Source organism: Bison bison, unplaced genomic scaffold, assembly GCF_000754665.1.
Source record: "Bison bison bison isolate TAMUID 2011002044 unplaced genomic scaffold, Bison_UMD1.0 scf7180017864333, whole genome shotgun sequence".
Lineage (NCBI taxonomy): Eukaryota > Metazoa > Chordata > Mammalia > Artiodactyla > Bovidae > Bison > Bison bison.
The window spans coordinates 1,584,969-1,606,367 of NW_011494905.1; the positions used below are offsets into that span (position 1 = coordinate 1,584,969).

The 21,399-nt window shown below is 47.5% G+C and overlaps 1 protein-coding gene across 4 annotated transcripts in view; it reads right to left on the reverse strand.

Annotated features, from left to right (window-relative positions):
* DGKG (diacylglycerol kinase, gamma 90kDa) overlaps nt 1-21,399 on the reverse strand; it is a 240,636-nt gene that overhangs the window by 38,514 nt on the left and 180,723 nt on the right. For all 4 annotated transcript variants that reach the window (XR_826487.1, XM_010853888.1, XM_010853887.1 and 1 more), the window contains one exon: nt 17,159-17,336. Coding sequence is in view for 3 of the 4 variants with exons in the window: in XM_010853888.1 (XP_010852190.1) it covers nt 17,159-17,336 (178 nt within the window). In the remaining variant the exon portion in view is untranslated. The remainder of the gene's footprint in view (nt 1-17,158; nt 17,337-21,399) is intronic.

A 21,399-nucleotide genomic window follows, 5' to 3' on the forward strand; every position in this document is an offset into this window, starting at 1 on the left:
AAGTGTGAAGGCAGAATGTAAACTTTTACAGCATTTTCTCAACTATATAAGAATGTGCATAGAAGAAAACAAATTCCCCTCAAATCTTAACAGTTGTGAGTTCTGGGTCATTAGATTAAAAGTGATTATTTTCTACTTGATGCTTTCCTAGTTATTCTGTATTTTCTAAGTATGTATTACTCTTTCAATTTAAAAGTCATTTTAAAATGCCTATCAACTGCCATTTATACCTGGAAAGATGTAAGTTTCCTCACTTGATGCCCAAGACCCACCCCCATCTGGCAAAAGGCTGCCTCCGCAGTGTTTTCCTGACATCACAGGGCAAGTTCCTGCTCCAGACACACACAGCAACGTGAAGCTCCCCCAGAAACCTTACTGTTTCCGTCTCTTCTGTGCTTCTACGTCTGCTGTATCCCTGCTTGAAACACCCTCTTTCATTTTTACTTGCCCATCCAAACTTGGCTCGAGTGCCATCAACTTCAAGAAGCCTCCTGGACTTCCATGCCTGCAGTCGGATTTAGAGATTCCTCCTCAGATTTTCCCAGGTAGACATATATGGTCAAAGGAAGAACAGGGTGCTTGCTGTATTGCTGTGGGCAAGAGATGGCTGCAGTAGTTAGGTTTACGTTGAACAGAAAAGGAGACAATGGACTAGGCAAAAAGGGAAAAGGCACGTAAGAGTCTGGATGAGTTCCAGGGGCAGGTGTTCTAAGACGGCTGGGAGGACGTGTTGCAAGTGGTGCTAGTGTGACACGTTCTACCTGTGGCCCCAGTGGTGGCAGCTGAGGGAGAGGGTTTTGATGGAGATCAGACTCAAGGAGAAAAGAGGCGAGGTCAGTGGCTCCTCAACTTTGCTTCATGTGAGAATTACCTGGGGGGTGGTGGTATTTAAAAATAATGATGCCTAGGTTGCCCCCTATACCAGTTAAAATGTGTGGACCTCCTACTGTATAGCACAGGGAACTATATTCAGTATCTTGTAATAACCTCTAATGGAAAAGAATCTGAAAAAGAAATATATATATATTTAATGAATAACTGAATCACTTTGCTGTATACCTGAAACATGGTCAATCAACTAAACTTCAATGAAAAATAAAGTGTGAGCCTGGAGCCAGGCATCAGTAAAGATCCTCAAGTGATTCCAAAATGCAAACAGTTTGGGAACCCCTGGGCCAGGTTACTGGGTAGATCATTCCCATGGGCCAGTGATTCTCAGAGTGTGGTTGTTTCCAGGGGAGGCCGGGAGGCAGCACCAGCCTCACCTGGAAACTTGTTAGAAGCAGAAATCCTCAGGCCTCACCCAGACCGACTGAATCAGAGACTCAAGGGGCTGGGCTGGGCGGTCTGTGTTCTAACAAGCCCTCTGGAAGAGTCTGAGGCACACTCAAGTTGGAGAACTTGAGCCTCAGGCAATAAAACTGCCCCAAACATATGCAGGAGTTGGCGTGAAGAAAAATGTAAACAAGTTACTTCCTGACTGCTTTGATCCACAGCTTCCTCACTCTGAAAAGGCGAAGTTAGGAATAATAATACTGACCTCAAAGAGTGGTTATGAGATTCCATGGCAGGGGTGTATGTGAAAGCGCCTGGCACAGAGCGGGCTCCAAAAATATTATCAATTTTGCTTTCTTTTATGTCACATTCACCCTCCCAACTCCCAACTCTGTGTACCTCAGAGCTGTGTACAAGGGTCTACACCATCATATTCAGGGTAAAACACATTTAACAATCTGCAGGGTTCCTCATGGTTTCACATGTCCACACAAATGCCATAATTCCAGTTGAGCTTTAGATGAACTGGGAGTCCTGCTCCAGCTGTTTTTCCTCCTTTAAACTCTTCCCTGACTCTGCTCCTTTTCCCACTTCTTTGATCTCAACAGTCCCAGTTTGCGTTTCTATCTTGAGACCTGCCCGCAGGTGGGAGGAGGGACTGGAGCTCAGTACCGACAGGCAGAGGCTAGCAGAGTGCTCATATTTGAGGGGCACATCTTCCTTCTTCAAACTCTCTGGAAGCCCAAGGGACAACGTCTTAGTTCTCAGTGAGGCATGCGAGGTCACTCGCTATCTGTCCCTGTTCCCAGCACAGGAATGCCTCTGCCTGGAGAACTCATACTTACCCTCCTGTGTTACCCCAGGCAGCGTGCCTTTTCCCCTCTCCTGTGCTCAGTGGATCTCACCCCACGACAACTGTCTCTGTACACATCACTCTCCCAAGCCCACTGTGACATGAAGGCTGGGAGATAATATTCTTATTTTGTTTATGTTTGAATCCTTAGCAGCCAGCCCAGGTCTCAGCATACAGAAGTGAAGTGAAGTGAAGTCGTTCAGTCATGTCCGACTCTTTGCGACCCCATGGACTGTAGCCTACCAGGCTCCTCCATCCATGGGATTTTCCAGGCAACAGCACTGGAGTGGGTTGCCATTTCCTTCTCCAGGAGATCTTCCCGACCCAGGGATTGAACCTGGGTCTCCTGCATTGTAGGCAGATGCTTTACCATCTGAGCCACCCCTACTAAATGCTTGTTAAATAAATTGAACAAACGACATGCTTTGGTGCCAAAGACTATGACAGGTTTAGCTTGAAAGAGGAAAAAGATGATGATTAATAATAATGATAAAATAACTTGCCTAGATGGAAACTAGGTAACATGCTCTCCATGCATCAACCCATTTAACCTGCATATAGCGATGACCCAATCTGGTTTTCACCTCTCTTCTTTAATGAATAATTTTTATGTTCATTCTCATCTTGGCTGCTGGTTCACACTAATGAAAATTTAGTCCTTTAAGATGTGAGGGATATGTGGGTGTCATGATTTGGGCTCCTTGCTTGTGGGGCCCTGGAGAAGCATGGGAGATCTAGCAAGGCCTAGCAGGATACCTTGCTACTGTCGATCCCACTGCCAACCCACTTCCCCCTTCCATCAGCACGAAGGTCTGAGGACTGCCATGGACCACCCTGGGAATTAAGCAATCCTCAGTGGAGACGCTGAAACTCTGAGTATGTGATGGCACCCAGAGAATTTCTGAAACATTGCATCCCGGCGGTGAGGAAGGCTGCCCATACCCTGTGGTTGCTGTGTGATGTAAGAGAACTTGTGGGCTCTGCCCCCCAATGTAGGTTACCGCAGCACACGTGGACTGAGGCGCTAGGATTCCAGCCCAAAGTAAGGATGGACACGGATCAAGTCGGTGGGTAGCATCTGTCAGCTAATACTGATCTGAAGCTCTGACTGGCAGGTCTGTGTGACTAACTCAAAATGCAGAAATGTGTCACTACTACATACGTGGCCTCTGACAGACAAGTATGGAGTCACAGGATAAAGAAAGAAGGCTGAGACACTCTGCACAAGTTCTTGAGTTCGGGGCTAACAGTTTGATGGCTGTGTCCATACAGGGCAGGGTGTTTGTTTTCTGAGTCTGTTCTTTTGCTTGGGGTGCCACAGGCTGAATGGCTTAAACAACACACATCTATTCTTTCATGGTTCTGGAGGCTGGAAGGTCAAGTTACACCTTGCAAGGTTGGCTTCTTCTGAAGCCCCTGTCCTTGATGTGCAGATGGCCAGCCCCCACCCCGGCTGCCTCTTCACATGGCCCTTCCTCTGTGCACCCCTAGAGCCTCTCTCTGTGCCCAAATGTCCTGTTCTTATACGGACACCAATCAGATGGGAGTAGGGCCCTAACTGCCCATTTAAACTGAATCACCTCTTTAAACTATCTCCAAATACAACCACGTTCCAGGGTACTGGGAATTGGGGCTTCAACATATGAACAAAATTCCCCCCACGATGTCCCTGCCTATAAGAGGGACAATAATAAAACCTGTATCATGGGTTATTTTGAAGACTAGAGAAAGAAAGAATGTGAAGGTGTGCAGTAAAACAGCAATGTCCCTTATCACTCGGGTACTGAGAAGCCAATGTGCAGGGGGAGGGTGGGTGTGCCATCTTCTCACTCTCCTCAGAAAGAAGGGATGCAACCCTGCTCTGCCTTGCGGTTCAGCCCCCACCATCTAGAAGGTGAGTGGTAGCTGGTAAGCTCGATCCGCCAAGACTGTGTCAGGTGTCACCTTGGGCTCCCCTTCTACTACCAAATTTCCATGGAGATAGACCACACACCCTAGGAAGCTCAGGAACACTGAGCCCCACAGACCTGGGCACGGATCAGCCCACCTAAGCTGCCCACTGGGTCTGGTCTGTGAAGATGAAAGGCTGCTTCCAGCCAGAGAGCTTCAAAGCCAGCTTTGAAGCATGGTGGCCTGAAAATGGGCTGGGGATGGGGAGACGGAGTTGGAGGGGACTTTGGGGCTTCCCTGGGCACGCAAAGGTGAGTAAGTAAGAAGGCTGTCAGTTACCTGCCATGTTCCCACTTGGTCTTTCATAGCACCAGGCCTCAGGTATCCCAATCACAATTTATCTGAAGAGTAATCTGTGACCTGTGCTTTCCCTAGAGATTCTAAGTCAGACCCAGCATAAAGGAAGAGGGGCCCCATCCCAGCAAACGGAATAAGTAAGGAAGGTGCTCACCCCTTGGCCTAGAGAAGGAAATGGCAACCCATTTTGGTATTCTTGCCTGGAGAATCCCATGGACAGAAGAGCCTGGTGGGCTACAGTCCATGGAGTCTTAAGAGTTGACCACAACTGTAGATCTAATAACCACTCTGGCAGGATTGCTGTAAGGTTTAGAAGTGATGCCGTCCAGGGCCTGCACAGAGAGCACGAAGAAGGCCCTCAAAAAACAGGGGCCCATTACTGTGATTTTAGGTTTCTTTAGAAATGGATGTCCTCAGGAAACTGCCTTTGCTACATAGTAAGTGTGTGGCCTTTTGCAGATGGTAATTAATGTAACCCAGAGAAGATAGTTCAGGAGGAGGAGATGGAGGGGGAGGAGGGGAGCCAGAGGAGGAGATGGGAGGGGGAAGAAGAGATGGAGAAGGAGGTGGGAGGGGAGGAAAAGGAGGAGAAGGGTGCTGAGGGAGAGAGGTGCAGAAATACTGTGACCTTGAGATTTTAGGATGACTGTCCTTCTGGCAAGAGAAGCATCCCCATTTCAACTTCTTTTACTTTAAGACAGGGAGGTTTTTACTTGTAAATGAGTTTCTTAGTTCCTTTCCTTCCCCTGTGCATGTGCGTGTGTGAGTGTGTGCGCGCGTGTGTGAGATACAATTTCACAACGGTCCAGGTGACTGTCCCTTGCTTCTGGGCTGAGCAATGGGATGCAGAGACTTCAGTCATGGCTCTGTCACGCTTGGTGCAGCCAGGCACCCCTCCTGATGGGCATTTCCCTGATGCCCTCATCACACTGGCTGGCAGGTGTCTTCCACTCCCAGCATTCTGTAAAGCACCATCAGGGTGTAAAAGTGGCCAGAGGGTATTGAATGGTCTTGGACTGTGGATAACCCAGATGGAAATGGGAGGGAAAAGCCTCCCAGAGCCACTGCTTTCCAAGGAGCAGAAGGGCTGCAAGGCGGAAGGGAGAGGAGATGTGTCGGCCCCACAGGCAGGGCTGGGTTTCTGCCTCTGCTCTGGCTGTCTAGTTGTGTGACCTTGGGCCAGCCACTTTTCTCCTCTGGGCCTCTGTTCCCTTGATCAGGGGCAAGGATATTCTCTCCTGAGTGTTAGTTTGAGCTCTTCTAACAAAGGCGGAGGCTGGGGTTTCTGCTCGGCTGGGTCAAGAGCAGGCTGGCAGCAGGCCTTGCCATTTCTCACACTGTGCAGAAGACAGAACATTCTGTGCAGCTCTACACGGAGACAAGAGGAAGAGCGACTGTGGACTCACAGTGGTCTCTGTCACTGGTTCCTAAAAGCCTGTCTGTGCGGTGGGGCAGGCAGGGAGGGACAGGGCCTCCATTCTGTGTGGCGTTCCCTTCTCGGGTTTGGCTGGGCTCCAATGAAGGCTCTGTACATTGGGGGAGGGGGCTCCTCATCCCCTCCATGCCTCAGGGCAGGCTCTTCAGAAGGGGAGGGCAGAGTGCTGGTGGAGTTGTGTGGTGGGAGACCTCTCCAGAAGAGAGGGTCACCCCAAGTGGCTCTGAGGTGAGGGTCTGACATCATCATGGCGGCAGGAAAGACCAAGAGTGAGAATGTCTTTTAAGGCTTGGGAGGCGGTGGAGCTACAGGAATCTTGAGCTGGTGCTTCCAATGACAACAGGAAGAAAAGGGCCAGTACTGGGTACAGACTCTAAAGCAGGCCTAGAGCTTTATAAACGCTACTGTTTTAAATCCTTGTGGCAACTCTGCTGGGTAGAATCTATTATCCCAACATAAAAAAAAAAAAAAATCTTGAGGCTCAGAAAGGTTGAAAAACTTGCCTAATGTCACAGAGCTGGCATATGGTAAAGCTGGAATTCAAACCAGGCCTGTCTGACATAAAAACAAGCTTCCAAATAAAGGATGCAAAGCAGAGACCACATGTCTTGGCAGGCTGGAATGTCTGAGGGCAGGGAAGAGGGCATGTAGTGGGGTAAGCCTCGCCCTGGCTGCTCTCGGGGGAGATTTCTTGGCAACACAGTCTTGTTAAACAGAATGCCGAAGCTGAAATCCTAATTGGTGTGTGACCTGGCGTTACTATGCCCACTGAGCTCAAGAAGCTTCAACTCCACATTCAGTGTCTGTAATAGAATAAATCAGCCAGTGCTGAGATTTTCCAGTTCAACTCAAGCCCGAGGCATGACACAAGGTACACTACAGAGAATGACACCTACTGAACTAATCACAGCTCAGAGGGACTCATGTACCCGGAAGGGCAAAGCCAGAGGAGAGTTGTGACTCTCTGGTTGCTGGGTCAAGATGAACCAGAAATGCGGGTGGTGGGGGAGGGTATTGTGGCATGGAAGGAAAGAATGCCAGGTTTGGTATACTTGGACGTGGCTCTAGTCCCAGATTCACCAATTAGTGTGGCCTTGGACAGGTCAATTAATCCCCTGGGCCTCATTTTTCTAATTATAAAGTGTCTCTCAGGGGTGCTGTAAGGGATGAAAATGAGATGATGAATGCAAAATATTTCTAGTAGCATTGACTGCTAATTTCAAATAGGTACTTAACAAGTGTTGGATGAACTGTCCTGAAAATGGGAAGAACTGGGTGCTGGCTGCAGGTGGAAGACACAGGGCCCTGCTTAAGACATCCATTCTACCAACAGCAACCACTGGGAATGGGGAGGGCTCTGAAGTGGAGGCAGACAGGAGAAGGCTGAGCTTGTGGGCAGAAGCTGGGACTCTGTTGGGTAGTGTTCCCTTTGTTTGTCTCCCAATTCCTGTTGACTGTTATCCATTTTCCCTCTTGTGCCACTGACTCTCATTCAAGGCCTTAGACCTGTGAGCCTGTGCTCTGCACCAGCCTCCTAACTGGACCTCTTGCTGCCAGATCCTTTCCCTTTCTTCCAATACTTACTGTGTGCTGCTCTCTCATCCTATTGCTCCTGGTTTTGAATGCTTTATCTCTTCCCGTTAGTCAAAGGATCACATACTCAAGGGCACATTATTCCAAGGCCTTTACCAGTCTTCCCTTTGCTATTTCTAGGTGCTAATGCCCTAGCCCATGTGCCTCTTTTCTCATTCCATCTTTTCAAATCCATTCCAGCTTCAAGTACTGGCACATATACATTCTATCTTGTTCATTCATTCAGTCCTATATCAAATATTTATTGATTGCCTCCAAGGTCCCTGGCACAGTGCTGGGCAGCTGGGGACTGAGTTCCTAAGGAATGTCCCTCCTATTCTTACCCATCCCCACTCCAATGATACTGTTTCAGCCTATCATGCCAGTGGTAACTTGATGGTTCTACATGTATTTTTTACATTAGATTGGGAACTATTGGAGGTCACGTCCACATCATCATGCTGACACCCTCTACGGCATCTGGAGCATTCAGTACTTGAAGGCAGGTTGGCATCTGGTTCTATTGGGTATTGTCTTCATTTTGGGGACAGTCACTTAACCTCATTAGCCTCAGCCATAAAATGGATTAAGAAATTAAATAGGCAACAGCTTGGCCCATAAATATGTGCTCAGTAAATAACAGCCCAATACATATTTATTGATTAATTAAGAAGATAAAGCACTTCTCACATGCCTTAGACATAGATCAAGAAGCATAGGTTATGCAAAGCGTGTGGCCAGCATGGAGTCTTGCTGTGGGTTGCTTCTTAGAAGGTAACAGGTATTAAAGCTGCAACAGGGGAACAGGAGCTGGTATGTGGGTCAAGATGGGGCAAGCAGAAGAGGGAAAAATCTATAATGTCTAGGCCTGCCAGAGAGCCGGTCTAGAAGTTTCTTCTGCAAGTGAAAAATGAAAGGTTCTTTCGTTCTATTTTGAGCTGCAAATCTCCAAAGACAGGAATTCAGTTGGAGTTTAACTCCAACTTGAACCTGTGTGAGCAAGTTTCCCTCTGCAGAAGGGGAACAGCCTCTGGAGGCCCAATTCTGCCTCCCCTGCCCCTCCCAGTCTTGGCAGGGAGTGGGTGGGAGGAGACACAGCTGGAGGCAGAGTTCTCTTGATTCACAAGTCAGCTGGGAAAGAATGAGGAATTGCTTCTCTCAAATTTCTAGTAAATGCGGATTGGGTCAAGGACAGGCAGAAGTGGGGAGGATAGGATGGGTTCTCTGGTGTGTGTAGAAGCAATTCCATGTTTGAAAGACTAGAACTTGGGCTGTAGTCCCCGGTCCACCAACTTGTGTCACCCTGGACGGGCCAATTAACCTCCCTGGGCCACATTTTTCTAATCTGGAAATTTCTCCTTGGCATTCTCAGCGGGGGCAGCCAGGCCCACCAGTGCAGTACTTCTCAATCTGGAGCAAGCATACACCACCAGGGGATCTTGCTGATGGGCAGATTTGGCTTCGGGAGGTCTGGCCTATATTCTGACACTCTCAGGTGAGGCCTTTGATGCTGGCTGTGGACCACATGAGGTCCCAGTGCAGGGCTGGGCAAACCACAGCTGGAGGGCCAGACCCAGCCCGCTGCTTGTTTGTGTAAATAAAGTTGGACTGGAACCCAGCCATGCCCATTTGCCTGCGTGTTGTCTATGACCACTTTCATGCTAAGTGGTTGGAGGAAAGCAGTTGTACCTGAGATGGTATGGCCCACAAGGCCTAACTATTTTAATAGTTACTATGTGGTCCTTTATAGGAGAAATTTGCCAACCTCTGCTCTAGTGCACAGAAAGCAGGCCTGTGTGAACTAAGAGACCGGCATTTCAGTCTGGGTTTGGTCAAGCCAGCCACTTCACCTTGCTGGTTCTCATTCTCCTTATCTAGAGGAAAGGACCTCTAAATTTCTAAAGAGACCTGTGATTCTGGGATTTCAATACTATAGGAAACATTATAGCTTCTCTGGGCATCTGAGAATCACAGGTTGTGCAGCTTTTATTTGGAAGCTGTGAAAACACACCTGGATAACCCGCAGAGTCCAGCAGGCAGCCTTGAAAGGAGCAGAGGGGCTGTGCAACACAGAGGCAGCTGGGAATACACAGGGGCTCAGAGAAAGGACCAGTAAGGACGGGAGGGGACCTCCTGGCCTCCTGTACAGGCTGACTCCAGCACAGGGGCCCTGGAACGCTGCTCATGAGCATCACACACACACACGTTCCATCCCATCAAACACAATTCCCTATCTTACCACTTCAGGTGCTCCTGGCCATGGGAGCTTCTGGTCAACCAATGTTAATTAGCTCTTTCGAGGTCTCAGAGACCATGCCAGGCATAGGCATGTAGAAGGAAGTATGACATCTAGAACTGTGCGCTCACAGTTGGGTGGGAGAGACACCATCTGAGTTAATAATTACAGGACAGTTTCACGAGCCACCATAGGGGAACTGCTTGACTCTGGGTCCCTATCTTGGGCAACAGGTGATGCTGTCAACAAAGCAGGGAAGGTGGGGGGTGGGTAGTGGGCTATAGGAGAAGAGGGAGGATGTGTAAAGAGGGGGAAGAGAATGCCTTGGGATTTGTTGATTCCAATGTGGGTGCCTGAAGGACTGAGTGACAAAGCTGATTTTCTGTGGAAAGCAGAGCAGGGTCACTCTGTAGGCCTGCCACTGTCACAAGGACTAACTAGTATGTTGCCATGGTTACTTCCCAGCACTGAGGGACATCCCAGTGCACATTTAAGTATCCCCAGGCTCTTAGGGGGTCACTCTCCTTGCTCTGTTTCAGCCCCGAGGTGAGACCTTGGCCAGAGAGACCTCTGCAAAATGCATGCTTTTTAGGAACATTTCTATTTTTCAACTTGAATGAGCAGTAAGAGGCTGGTGATTGCTCACTATGACTGTCTTTCTGGTCAGGTTTCTACCAGATAGGAAAATTGGGAACCTACAGCCCTGGACAGCTCTTGAACCCAACTGGACACTTTCTGTTCTGATGTCATACAAGCAAGGAGGGAGCCCTGAGAAGCACTGAACTCATGTGCTCGTGACTATCGTGTTGTCTCACTGAACTGCGGCTCTCCACCTGGGATGGTGGATCTCTGATGTCTAGTTGGGGTCCCTTTCCCTTGTTTTGGGATTCAGGGTATGACCCATACAAGTAGTGAAGATCTATGCGGGCACAGCGCGTGGGCAGACTGAATTACCTGCGCCTGCACAGTGGTGTCAACTGGCTGTGAGGCGGCGGGTTTTCCTCTTCCCAGGCAAGACCTGGGCATCTGGGCGGCATATTTGATGACTATATGCTTTTGCCAGGAGGCTGCCTGTGTGAGTGCCTGCTAGTCGGTTTGAGTACCAGGCTAGTGAGGCATATCTGTAGCTACACCTGGCTGGCCGACTGGCGTACTGGGTAGCCATGATACTCCTTCTTAGCACTTATGACAGATTCTAATTCTATGCCTATCAGTGGGACTGTTTAACTGAGGCCTGGCTCCCGCACTCCCTAATGGCTGCAGGCGTTAGGCCTGGTTTTGCTCGTCACTGTGCCTGGCATTTCAGAGAAGGCAATGGCACCCCACTCCAGTACTCTTGCCTGGAGAATCCCATGGATGGAGGAGCCTGGTGGGCTGCAGTCCATGGGGTCGCTGAGAGTCAGACACGACTGAGCGATTTCACTTTCACTTTTCACTTTCATGCATTGGAGAAGGAAATGGCAACTCACTCCAGTGTTCTTGCCTGGAGAATCCCAGGGACGGGGGAGTCTGGTGGGCTGCCATCTATGGGGTCGAATAGAGTCGGACACGACTGAAGTGACTTAGCAGCAGCAGCAGCAGTGCCTGGCATTTGGTCGGTGCTTCGTATGTGTGTGTTGAATAAATGACAGAAAGCCTGTCCCCACTGCTGGGAAACTGACTCAAACTGTATATCCTACCAACGGTGTCTGTCTCCCTGTCTTTACCAGGAATTGAAAAAATTATTACCTAATAAGACTCTGGGCAGATTTATGCCCTCATTGCTTAGAAACTCGTCTAGGACATTCTGTTGGCAGTTCAAATGGGATTGACTAAGAAATCACTGAGGGGAAGGTGACCTTAATATCGAATAACCAGAGGGGCCAGCTGTGGTTGACATAGCCTCAAGGCTGCTACTGGCTCCAGACTGAAGGCTGGATGGGGACAGATATTAAGCTCAGAAAGGAGTCTGAGAACATGTGTAGGAAGTCTCTGCATTCACATCCAGGGTGGTGCCAGAGAGAAGCAGTGGCAGAGCTTCCAGGGCTTTAAGCCCTAGCCTTTAGCCTGATAAGGACTGATGCAATCTTGTGCCGTGCACACCCTTGGTGCTTCAGGATTTGGCGCTGTTCCCCTTACCTTGCTTCAGCAGACAGCTTGCTCAGGTGGAACCCCCACACTGGCAGCAACAGCCAAACACATTAGGCACAGTGCCAACAAGTAATCTTTGTTAGAGTTATGGGTTGCTCTAGACCAAATTCCTGAAGCAGAGATCAAGAGAGTGAAATTCTAAATTTGGTCATTTTCTTACATACTAAATACTTATCATTTAATTCTTCTGATCACTATTGATCAAGTGCTTACTATGTTCCAGGCATTCTGATAAGTGTTCTAAGTGGATGGTCTCATTTAACCCTCAAAACAAGGTGGCTATGCTGAGGGAGAGAGATTATAACAGGTTCCATCTTGCAAGGGTTGACATGGAGGCTTGGAGAGGTTCAATGACTCAACCAATGTCAAAGGGCTGGTGGTGGGGAGGCCTGGGTCTTTCAACTTCTCTCAGCTATAAGTCCTCTAGGCTATGGGTCGGGAAGATCCCCTGGAGAAGGAAATGGCAACCCACTCCAGTATTCTTGCCTGGAAAATCCCATGGACGGAGGAGCCTGGTGGGCTACAGACCATGGGGTCGCAAAGAGTCGGATACGACTGAGTGACTTCACTTTCACTTTTTCAGGCATATCTTACTTACCGAGTGAGTTTCTAATGGTTTCATAAAATGAAATTCTCAGTTTCACAAATACTTGCATTGAACAGTTTATAAGACCTTTTTTTCGCCAACATTTTTCACTGAGGGTCTGTTCCTGTCCAGCTCCAGAATCTACTGCCCACTGTGCTCATAGACCAAAGGCAAGATTCCTTTCTCTCTCTCTCCCTCCTTCTGACAAGCATTTCTGTAGAAATGCGCCAGGCAGAATGTTAGTCTTTGAAGGGAACACAAAGGTGAAGAACGCATGCTGTATTTTCCAGGTACTGGCAAGAGAAAGATACGATGAGGATACCCATGCCTATGAGAAAAGGCCATCCATAACCAGTGTGCTGTCAAGACACAAGGCAAAATTAAGTGCTCTAGGAATTCAGAGGCCAGATTCACTTCCGGGGTGCCACTATAGGCTCCAGGAAGCAGATGGCCCTTGGGGTAGGTCTTGCAGGAGGAGCAGAATTTCAACCAAGTGTGTGTTTGGATTGGATCATAAATACTTCCTGTTTCCTGAGCGTCTGGCTTGTGCAGTACACATAGTAGGTTCTCAGATAAATGTTCTAGGTGGACACTAACCACTTGGGGCCAGGCCAGGAATCATGGACTTGGTTCTGCTGCAACCACTGGACATAAATTGTGTAAGTCCTGCCACTTCTCTGGGCCTCTTGTTTTTCCCAACTATGAAATAGTGACATGGTGGGGAGTGGGTATACCCTTACTCATGGGTTTCTGGTTAGGACTAGATTAAGTCAATATATGCAAAACTAACTACAAAATACTATCTGTCACTATTCTTATTGGTATTACAAAAACTAAAAAGGATGAATGCTGTGGACTGCTCAAGTATCCAACAACTATTATTTTTTCTTTTGACTAACCCTATTGGGTCAGGCATTGGGGATACAAAAATTAAAATCATCTAGCCTCCATCCTTGAAAGGTCTAGAAAAGAGGCAGTAGGTACAATTGATGGTATGAGTTTAATGTGCTAGGGCAAAGGGGCGGCTGGAGTTTGGCAGGATCTCTACTGTTTCTTAGTGACAGTGTGGGTAGGCGGCAAGGCTAGAGAGAAGAACTTCAAAATCAGGAATCTGGCTGTTAGCACCAATATGCTGCTGCTGCTGCTAAGTCGCTTCAGTCGTGTCCGACTCCTAGCGACCCCATGGACTGCAGCCTACCAGGCTCCTCCGTCCATAGGATTTTCCAAGCAAGAGTACTGGAGTGGGGTGCCATTGCCTTCTCCTAGCACCAATATAAAACAGCATTAAAGGTGAGGAGAAAATTTTCTTACAGCTTGAAGTTATACTATGTTCCAGGTACTCTGACATCCATCATGATAACAAGCTAGATATTATTATGCCAATTTTACAGATGAGGAAGCTGAGACTCAGAAAGGTTGGGTGACTTTCCAAGGTTTATAAGATTATAAAGTATAAAGCCTAAATTTAAACCCAGGTCATTCAACTTCAAGCTTGGTGCTTTTCCCAGGACCACTTCTTGCTTTCTAATCAGCCAGTGGTTATATAGAACTCATTCCATGCTAACCTTTTTTTTTTTTTAATTAAAAAACATTTTTTGGGGGGGTTTACACTGCATGGCATGTGTGATCTTAGTTCCCCAACCAGGGATCAAACCTGAAACCCCTGCATTGGAAACACAGAATCTTAGCCACTGGACCACCAGGGAAGTCCCCATGTTAATCCTGATTGATTTTTTTTGGATTGCTTTTCCTAGAAGAAAGACTGACCCATGATGAGATTTGACAGTAACCTTTTCTGTTGTCATTTCCTTTAACATTTCCTATGATAGACCCCTTCCCTCCCACTAATTTCTCCTGTCTCCTCCCTGACCCTCAAACCGAGTAAAATTGCCAGAGTAACAAATCCCAACAAATAATGGACGTGCAGAGAGAGAGATCCCTACCTTCTCAGCCACCGGCCTGTAAGGTGTGAGACAAAACACACTGATAAAAGAAACCTGCCATATAATTCTGTTCAAGGAATCCATTAGACCAAAACCTGGCCATGTCATAATTCTGCAGCTCTGTAAGGAACCTGTGCGCTATGGGAACCTGTACAACTGTCAGATTTGCCTGTTTTACAGATAATGAAAACTGAAACCCAAGAAGGTGAGTGAACTTGCCCAACATCACACACTAGTGAGAGGCAGAGACTGGACAGGAACCCAGAAATCTTGACTACCAGGCCAGTGCTTTTCCACTAAAATGGGTCACCTCTTTAGCTTTTCCTCATTAACATCTCATCTTAAAGGAGATTATGGCCCTTTAAGAGAGCTCACTGTTGGCTGGTTCTCTGCAAAGCTAAGAAGCCAAGGCTCCCTCCTCAGCCTCTGCTCTGATCAGCTCATGTCCTCATCTAAAGAACAGGAAGTAGCTTCATTTTTAGCTCCGAAAGCATATTCTTGGGGTGAGAAAGGGGGATTTGGGGAAGAGAGTTCCTGTACATGATGGTCATGAGCGATCAGCAGACATTATTCTTGCTTGAAGAAGGGGAAGATAAATGGTAAGACATGTAAGGAACGGACAGTTGTCCTTGAGTTCTAACCAGAACACATCTTCAGCAAGGGTTCCCCAAGTCTCTGCCTGATATGGATGGTGGGATCCTGCCCTGATTCTGTTCTGCCGAGATGCCAGAGTGGGGGCTGGGATGAAAGCACCAGGGTGGGAAAGTTTGCAGGAACTTTCTACAACCTCCAATGCTTCCCCCACCCTCTGCTAGTACCCACAACTTCCCCTGCCAAGGGAGGAAGGAGGAACACATTACTCAATTTAATAATTTATACAAATTGAAAAGTTTACTGTGTGAAGGAAAAGGGACTTAAGAGGGCAGCAGAGAAAAAAAAAATTCCCCAGTTCTCTCTTAAAAAGGACAGGTGTGATGGTGACGCCTCTTGATGACCTTGGAATATGACAATCTGATTGTCTAACAGGTAGGTCTGAAGGAAGCCAGTAACCACTTTCTTGGATGGTCAGCCAAGTTTTGTTTCCTCCTACTGGTGGGATCACATCCAGTCTTAGGACTAACAGCCTCGGACATCAAAGAACCCAGACTCCGATTCCTGGACTCTTGTCTGTGTCAGTGTTTCTCAAGCCTGGCAGCCCATCAGATCGTCTGGGGAGGTCCAGATTCCCAGGAACCAACCCAGAGATTGATTAGGGAGATCTGGGCTGGGGCCCAGGACTTCATTTTCTATAGACAGGTGTGGTTTAGAAACCAATGGTCAATCCCATCCATTCAGTTATCAAAACTTCTACATCAGATGTGGGGTTTACAGCAAAGAAACCCGAGGTGCCAAGAAGTAGGTGAATGCCAGCACTTGGATCTGAATCCATTCTCCTGCCTCCTCATTGGGGGATCTTTGCCACAGCCCTCCTCACATATGGCTTCTCCCCCAGCCCCAGGTCACCGAGTCTACTGCGGATCCCTGGGGATGAGTGAGGCCTGTTTGTCCAATCCACAGAGGAGTCAGAGATGCCAGGAACTTTGAGTCCCATTTGGTGCATTGGTGGAAATGGCTGGTAAGGCGTAGGGCTGAAAATAATTTTAAGGGCATTCTCAGAGACCTGTGTTCTGTATCCTGGTGGGTAGGATGGCCTACCTGATGGCCTCTAAGGCACACTACCAAGTTCCAGGCAGAAAGAAGAGTCGGCTCATGGAAGTGGCCTGCCACGTTAGAGGTGCCAGGGTGGCAGAGGCAGAGGGAGTGAGGGGGAGTGAAAGATGTCTAGACCTAATGAGAGGCCAAACCATTTAGGGTCCTCGAGACCATGTGAAGACCTTTAGCTTTTAATCTTAGCCACTGCAGAATTTTGAGAAGAGTGGCACAGTCAGACATATTTGCCCATGGGCATTCTGATGATGTGGTGAGAACAGACTGTAGAGGGTGGGGGTACAAGCAGGGAATTCAGCCGGGAGGATGTGCAGGAATCTAGGGGGCAGAGGATGGTGGCTCAGACCAAGGTGGTAGGAACGCAGTGGTGAGAAGTGGGTGAATCTTCGATGTTTTTAAGAAGTAGAGCTAACAGATTTTCTGATGGGTTGGATATGAAATGTGAGATAAAAGGGAATCGAGGATGCTGCCAAGTGTTTTGGCTTAAGCAATGGGCAGGTTGGAGTTATCGTCAACTGAGATGGAGAAGGCTGTGGGTGGAGAAGGTTTGAGGGAGGGACGCTGGAGCTCAGTTTTGGACTTGCTGAGTCACTCGCCCTCACGTGGTCCTTAAATAAAGTCTCACTACTCAATGAGGTCATCAAGGGAGTGAGAGCAGAGAGAGGAGAGGGCTGAGGACCCTGCCTAGGGACCCTCCAGCACCAAGAGGTCAGACAGAAGATGAGGAAGCAGCAAAAGAGACTAACGAGAAGTAACCAGTGGGAAGAAGGGAAACCAGGAAGGTGTGGTGTCCTGGAAGAAGTGATCAGGTAGGGTCAAATGCTGCTGACAGATGAAGCAAGATTAAGGTTGAGAACTGACTACTGGATTTAGTTACTGAAGGACTGGTAATCCTGACACAAGTAGCATTTGACCCCTAACCTCATGGAGTTTCAAACCCAAGGTCTGATTACTGACTGCCATTTAGGGATCCCTTACTGTATATTTTCTCTTCTCAATTAGGTTATAAATGATGATGCAGCAGGGATGAGTCAGTGTATCGCTGGGTTCTTGTAAGGCTGCAGAACCTTCTAGAGCCTGCTGTAGACCCTAATATGGTTTGCTGACAGATCCACCTGAATATGGCTCCCACTGGAGCACTGACCTAGCACAATTTTTCTCATGCCTGGCTTACCTTGAACACAGAATTTCAGTTCCTTGGGGTCAGTGATGACCTTCCTGCTTTCCCGGATCACAGCCCGGTTCTTCTTGGTTTCTCCCCAGAGATTGGTGCCACCATACATGCTGGGAATGTTGAGAATAGCAATGCCTTCAAGGAAGATGCTGCTCAGGTCCACCCCAACCCCGTCACACTGGGGGACAGAGAAAAAAAGGTCATCTGTTAGTGTCCTCATTGTATCCCAGCTCAAGGTGCGGTGAGTGTGGTGGGGGCTCTCATCAAGAATGTGACAGGCCCTTAGCCACCAGCCAGCCTCTGTCAGAAGCTGAATATTGGCTAAAGTTGCTCAGGTCTAATGCCTTATCCACTGCAGTGAGATGAGGGAGGTGATTTCTTGTCAGCTCTGGGGGTACAGTACAAAGCTTCAGGAACCATCTCTAGCAGGGCTCCCCAACCTCTGGGATCTAATGCTTAATGATCTGAGGTGGAATTGATATAATAACAACAGAAATAAAGTGCCCAATGAGTGTAATGTGCTTGAATCATCCTGAAGCCATTCCTTCCTCTGTGGAAAAACTGTCTTCCACGAAACCGGTCCTTGGTGCCAAAAATGTTGGGGACCACTGACCTATAGATCTAGAAGGGCTGGTTCAGAAGACAGCTGCACACTGTGCTCCAGTCCAACTTCATTACCATCAACCCTGCCCCTCCGGCACCACTGTGAAGATATGGTGGAACATGGAGTCCAGATTCGAACAAATGACAGGAAAGTTTCATCTTACCCCTTCTTATTTAATCCCTCTTGTGAGAACTATAAGACTTTAAGATTTGGCCGGCTTTCAGACTTTTTCTGTCTCCTGTATCTCTATCCTAAGTGCAATTTTGGCATATGTGCTTGCTGATGTAGCAGAGTTTCTTTATCCAGTCTCCACCACCCGCATCCCGCCAGGTACAAAAGGCCAGAAGGCTTGAATCTGTCTGTCTCAGGTATCTAACAGAGGTCAGCCTACCTTGGCATAACGCTCACCAACACAGCAAGAAATATATTAGCTGTGATCCTTGTCTTCAGAACTGGAGGTAGTTTACTTCATTTACAGAAGAAAACACTACCCAGAGAGGTAAGCCAAGTTGTCCAAGATTGCACAGTTGATAAGTAACAGAGCAGGGATTCAAAGTTGGGGAACTGGACTACAAAGCCCTCTTTATCTTGCTTATTATGAGGCAGGAAAAAAATTAGAAGCATGCAACAAAAATCTCTCTTTGAGGTTACTTACAAATCCAAACTTATAGACATTTCTCAAAAGAGGAAGAATGCAAAGGTAGGGCTTGTTGCCATTCATCTGGGCATCCTGATTTCTTTGCAGCTCCTAATTTATGGTATCTTATCCGCATGACTTGTTTCCCCAGCTACAAAATGGAATAGAGTAGGCTTCTCTGGTGACCAGGAATTCCTTTCTTTATTAGGAAGTTCTGATTATTTGACAGGTCTTTCAATGTTGACCTGCTCCTTCTGTTCCTCCCTGCTTCCACCCATTGGTCCTTTTCTCCCTTCTGAAGTCAGAATGAGCCTGCTTCCTCTTCCATGGGAGTGCCCACCAGGTACATGATGATATGTACACTTCATCACTGTGCATATGTACTAAAACGTTGCCATTGACCAGGAAGCTTTTATACACATCTCCGTTATTACCTTCATAATAATCTTATAAATTAGTTACTAAGATTACCCTCATTTTACATTTGAGGAAACCAAGACACAGAGGGGGTTAAGTAACTTGCCCAAGTTGCACAACTTACAAACGGAAGTACATGGATTGATGGCAGGCCTTGGAGCCTTAGTCTTAGCCGCTCCTCTCTCTCTCCTCCCTCTCACACCACCATCTAGTTGTGCCTCCTCTGGGTGAGTGCTCTCAGCCCTCTGGCCCCTCCTGCGGACTTGCCCTGATCTACACACACTGAAGCTCCAGTACTTTGGCCACCTCATGTGAAGAGTTGACTCACTGGAAAAGACTCTGATGCTGGGAGGGATTGGGGGCAGGAGGAAGAGGGATCGACAGAGGATGAGATGGCTGGATGGCATCACTGACTCGATGGACCTGAGTTTGAGTGAACTCCAGGAGATGGTGATGGACAGGGAGGCCTGGCGTGCTACGATTCATGGGGTCGCAAAGAGTCGGACATGACTGAGCGACTGAACTGAACTGAACTGAACACACACTATGGTCGGTTACTCTCTTACTCTAGAAGGTCCTGGCACTGAAAACACCACCAATGGCAGGATCTGATGGCACAGTTGGCAAAGGCATCCGCACTTCCTGGGGCTGGAATCCCCCAATACTATCATGCCCCAGAAATGAGAATATGCGGAGCCCATGTATGGGCTCACTATGTCCACCATGATCAATATTCTTATTGTCAAGTATGATCAAAGTTGCATTAGCTCTTTTGTGAGCAGCTAGATGATGGCTGAATCGCTTCACCTTGAATGGGAGGTCATCTCAGGCACTCAGATCCTGATTCCATCATCTACTTCTCGGCCTGCTCTTCTTCATCCTGAACTTGTGTAGGTATTTTTAAATAACTTAGACATAGGGTTTTACACTTATTTCATCTGGCTTTCAGCCCAAGCCTCCTCCAGTCCATCTAGTTTATATTAAATCTTCATTCTATGACCATATGCCATGGCTCTCTTCTCATTTGGAGACTGTGTTTAATACATGTATATAATGGGCAAAACAGGAAACAAGCCCTTTCCTTGGTTAGTTTAACACACCAGATATTGTACATTAAATGGTCCGTGGGGTATGGCTGCCTTATTAGGGATGCATCCTCTGTGTACGACTGTCACCTAGCCCACTTTTCATTACAGTGTGGAATCATGGAACTTAGAGATGACAGGGACCTAAGAGAACACGTCCTATCTTTCATCAATGAGGCCAGAGAGGTTAAGGTCACCCAACTCATAATTGTGTAGCTGGGCTAGTATCCCAGTCTGCAGACCTCAAATGTGTGCTCTTTCCACTGAAACATAAGACATTGTGCTGAGATCAAATAATATTTCCTAAATGACCACCTTACGACCTCTATCAGAAAAGGAATAAGAGAACTCATATAAAGCCATTAACGTCTATAAAGGGCAAATACTTGGTTAATTCTTGATTCCAGAATTTTCCCAGGGGTTGGGATAAGGTTTGTCAGTCTGTGCCTTCCAGAATGTATCCCTAATTTTTAAAAAACTGGGGCATTTGTCTATTTGCCTCTCATTGGCTGGAACCTACTCTGCTTTGTAGATTTGTTGAAGTGGTCACCAAACGACATCTATATATGTTTGTCCAGCAACTTCGATTTAAATGTGTATGCTTTCCAAGGTCAATTAGTTCTCTATTGATCAACCTTGGGTTCTGATACCCACCTTTATCATCTATTCTATTTTTTTGTTAAAGCTACTCTCGCTCCTTCTGGAAAAGATAAAAAAGCTCTCTTGGAATGGAAAAATCCTAATGAGGTATGCTTTCCATGTTCTTTTTTGATTCAAACACTGTCTAAGATTCTGCTTGGCCTTCAGCTTGCCCAAAGCCAGGATCACAGGTCTGAGTTGCCTTTGTATATTCACACTTGGGTGCATACTCACACTTTATCTGTGAGTATGTCTGATGGTGGTGGTTTAGTCACTAAGTCATGTCCTACTTTTGTGACCCCATGGACTGTAGCCTGGCAGGCTCCTCTGTCTGTGGGATTTCCCAGGCAAGAATATCAGAATGGACTGCCATTCCCTTCTCTAGGGGATCTTCTCCACCTAGAGATCAAACTCGCGTCTCCTGCATAGCAGGCAGATTCTTTACCGCTGAGCCACCAGGGAAGCCCCTATGAATATGTGTTCAGTTCAGTTCAGTAGCTCAGTTGTGTCTGACTCTTTGTGACCCCATGAATTGCAGCACACCAGGCCTCCCTGTCCCTCACCAGCTCCGGGAGTTCACTCAAACTCACATCCATTGAGTTGGTGATGCCATCCAGCCATCTCATCCTCTGTCGTCCCCTTCTCCTCCTGCCCCCAATCCCTCCCAGCATCAGAGTCTTTTCCAATGAGTCAACTCTTCGCATGAGGTGGCCAAAGTACTGGAGTTTCAGCTTTAGCATCATTCCTTCCAAAGAAATCCCAGGGCTGATCTCCTTTAGGATGGACTGGTTGGATCTCCTTGCAGTCCAAGGGACTCTCAAGAGTCTTCTCCAACACCACAGTTCAAAAGCATCAATTC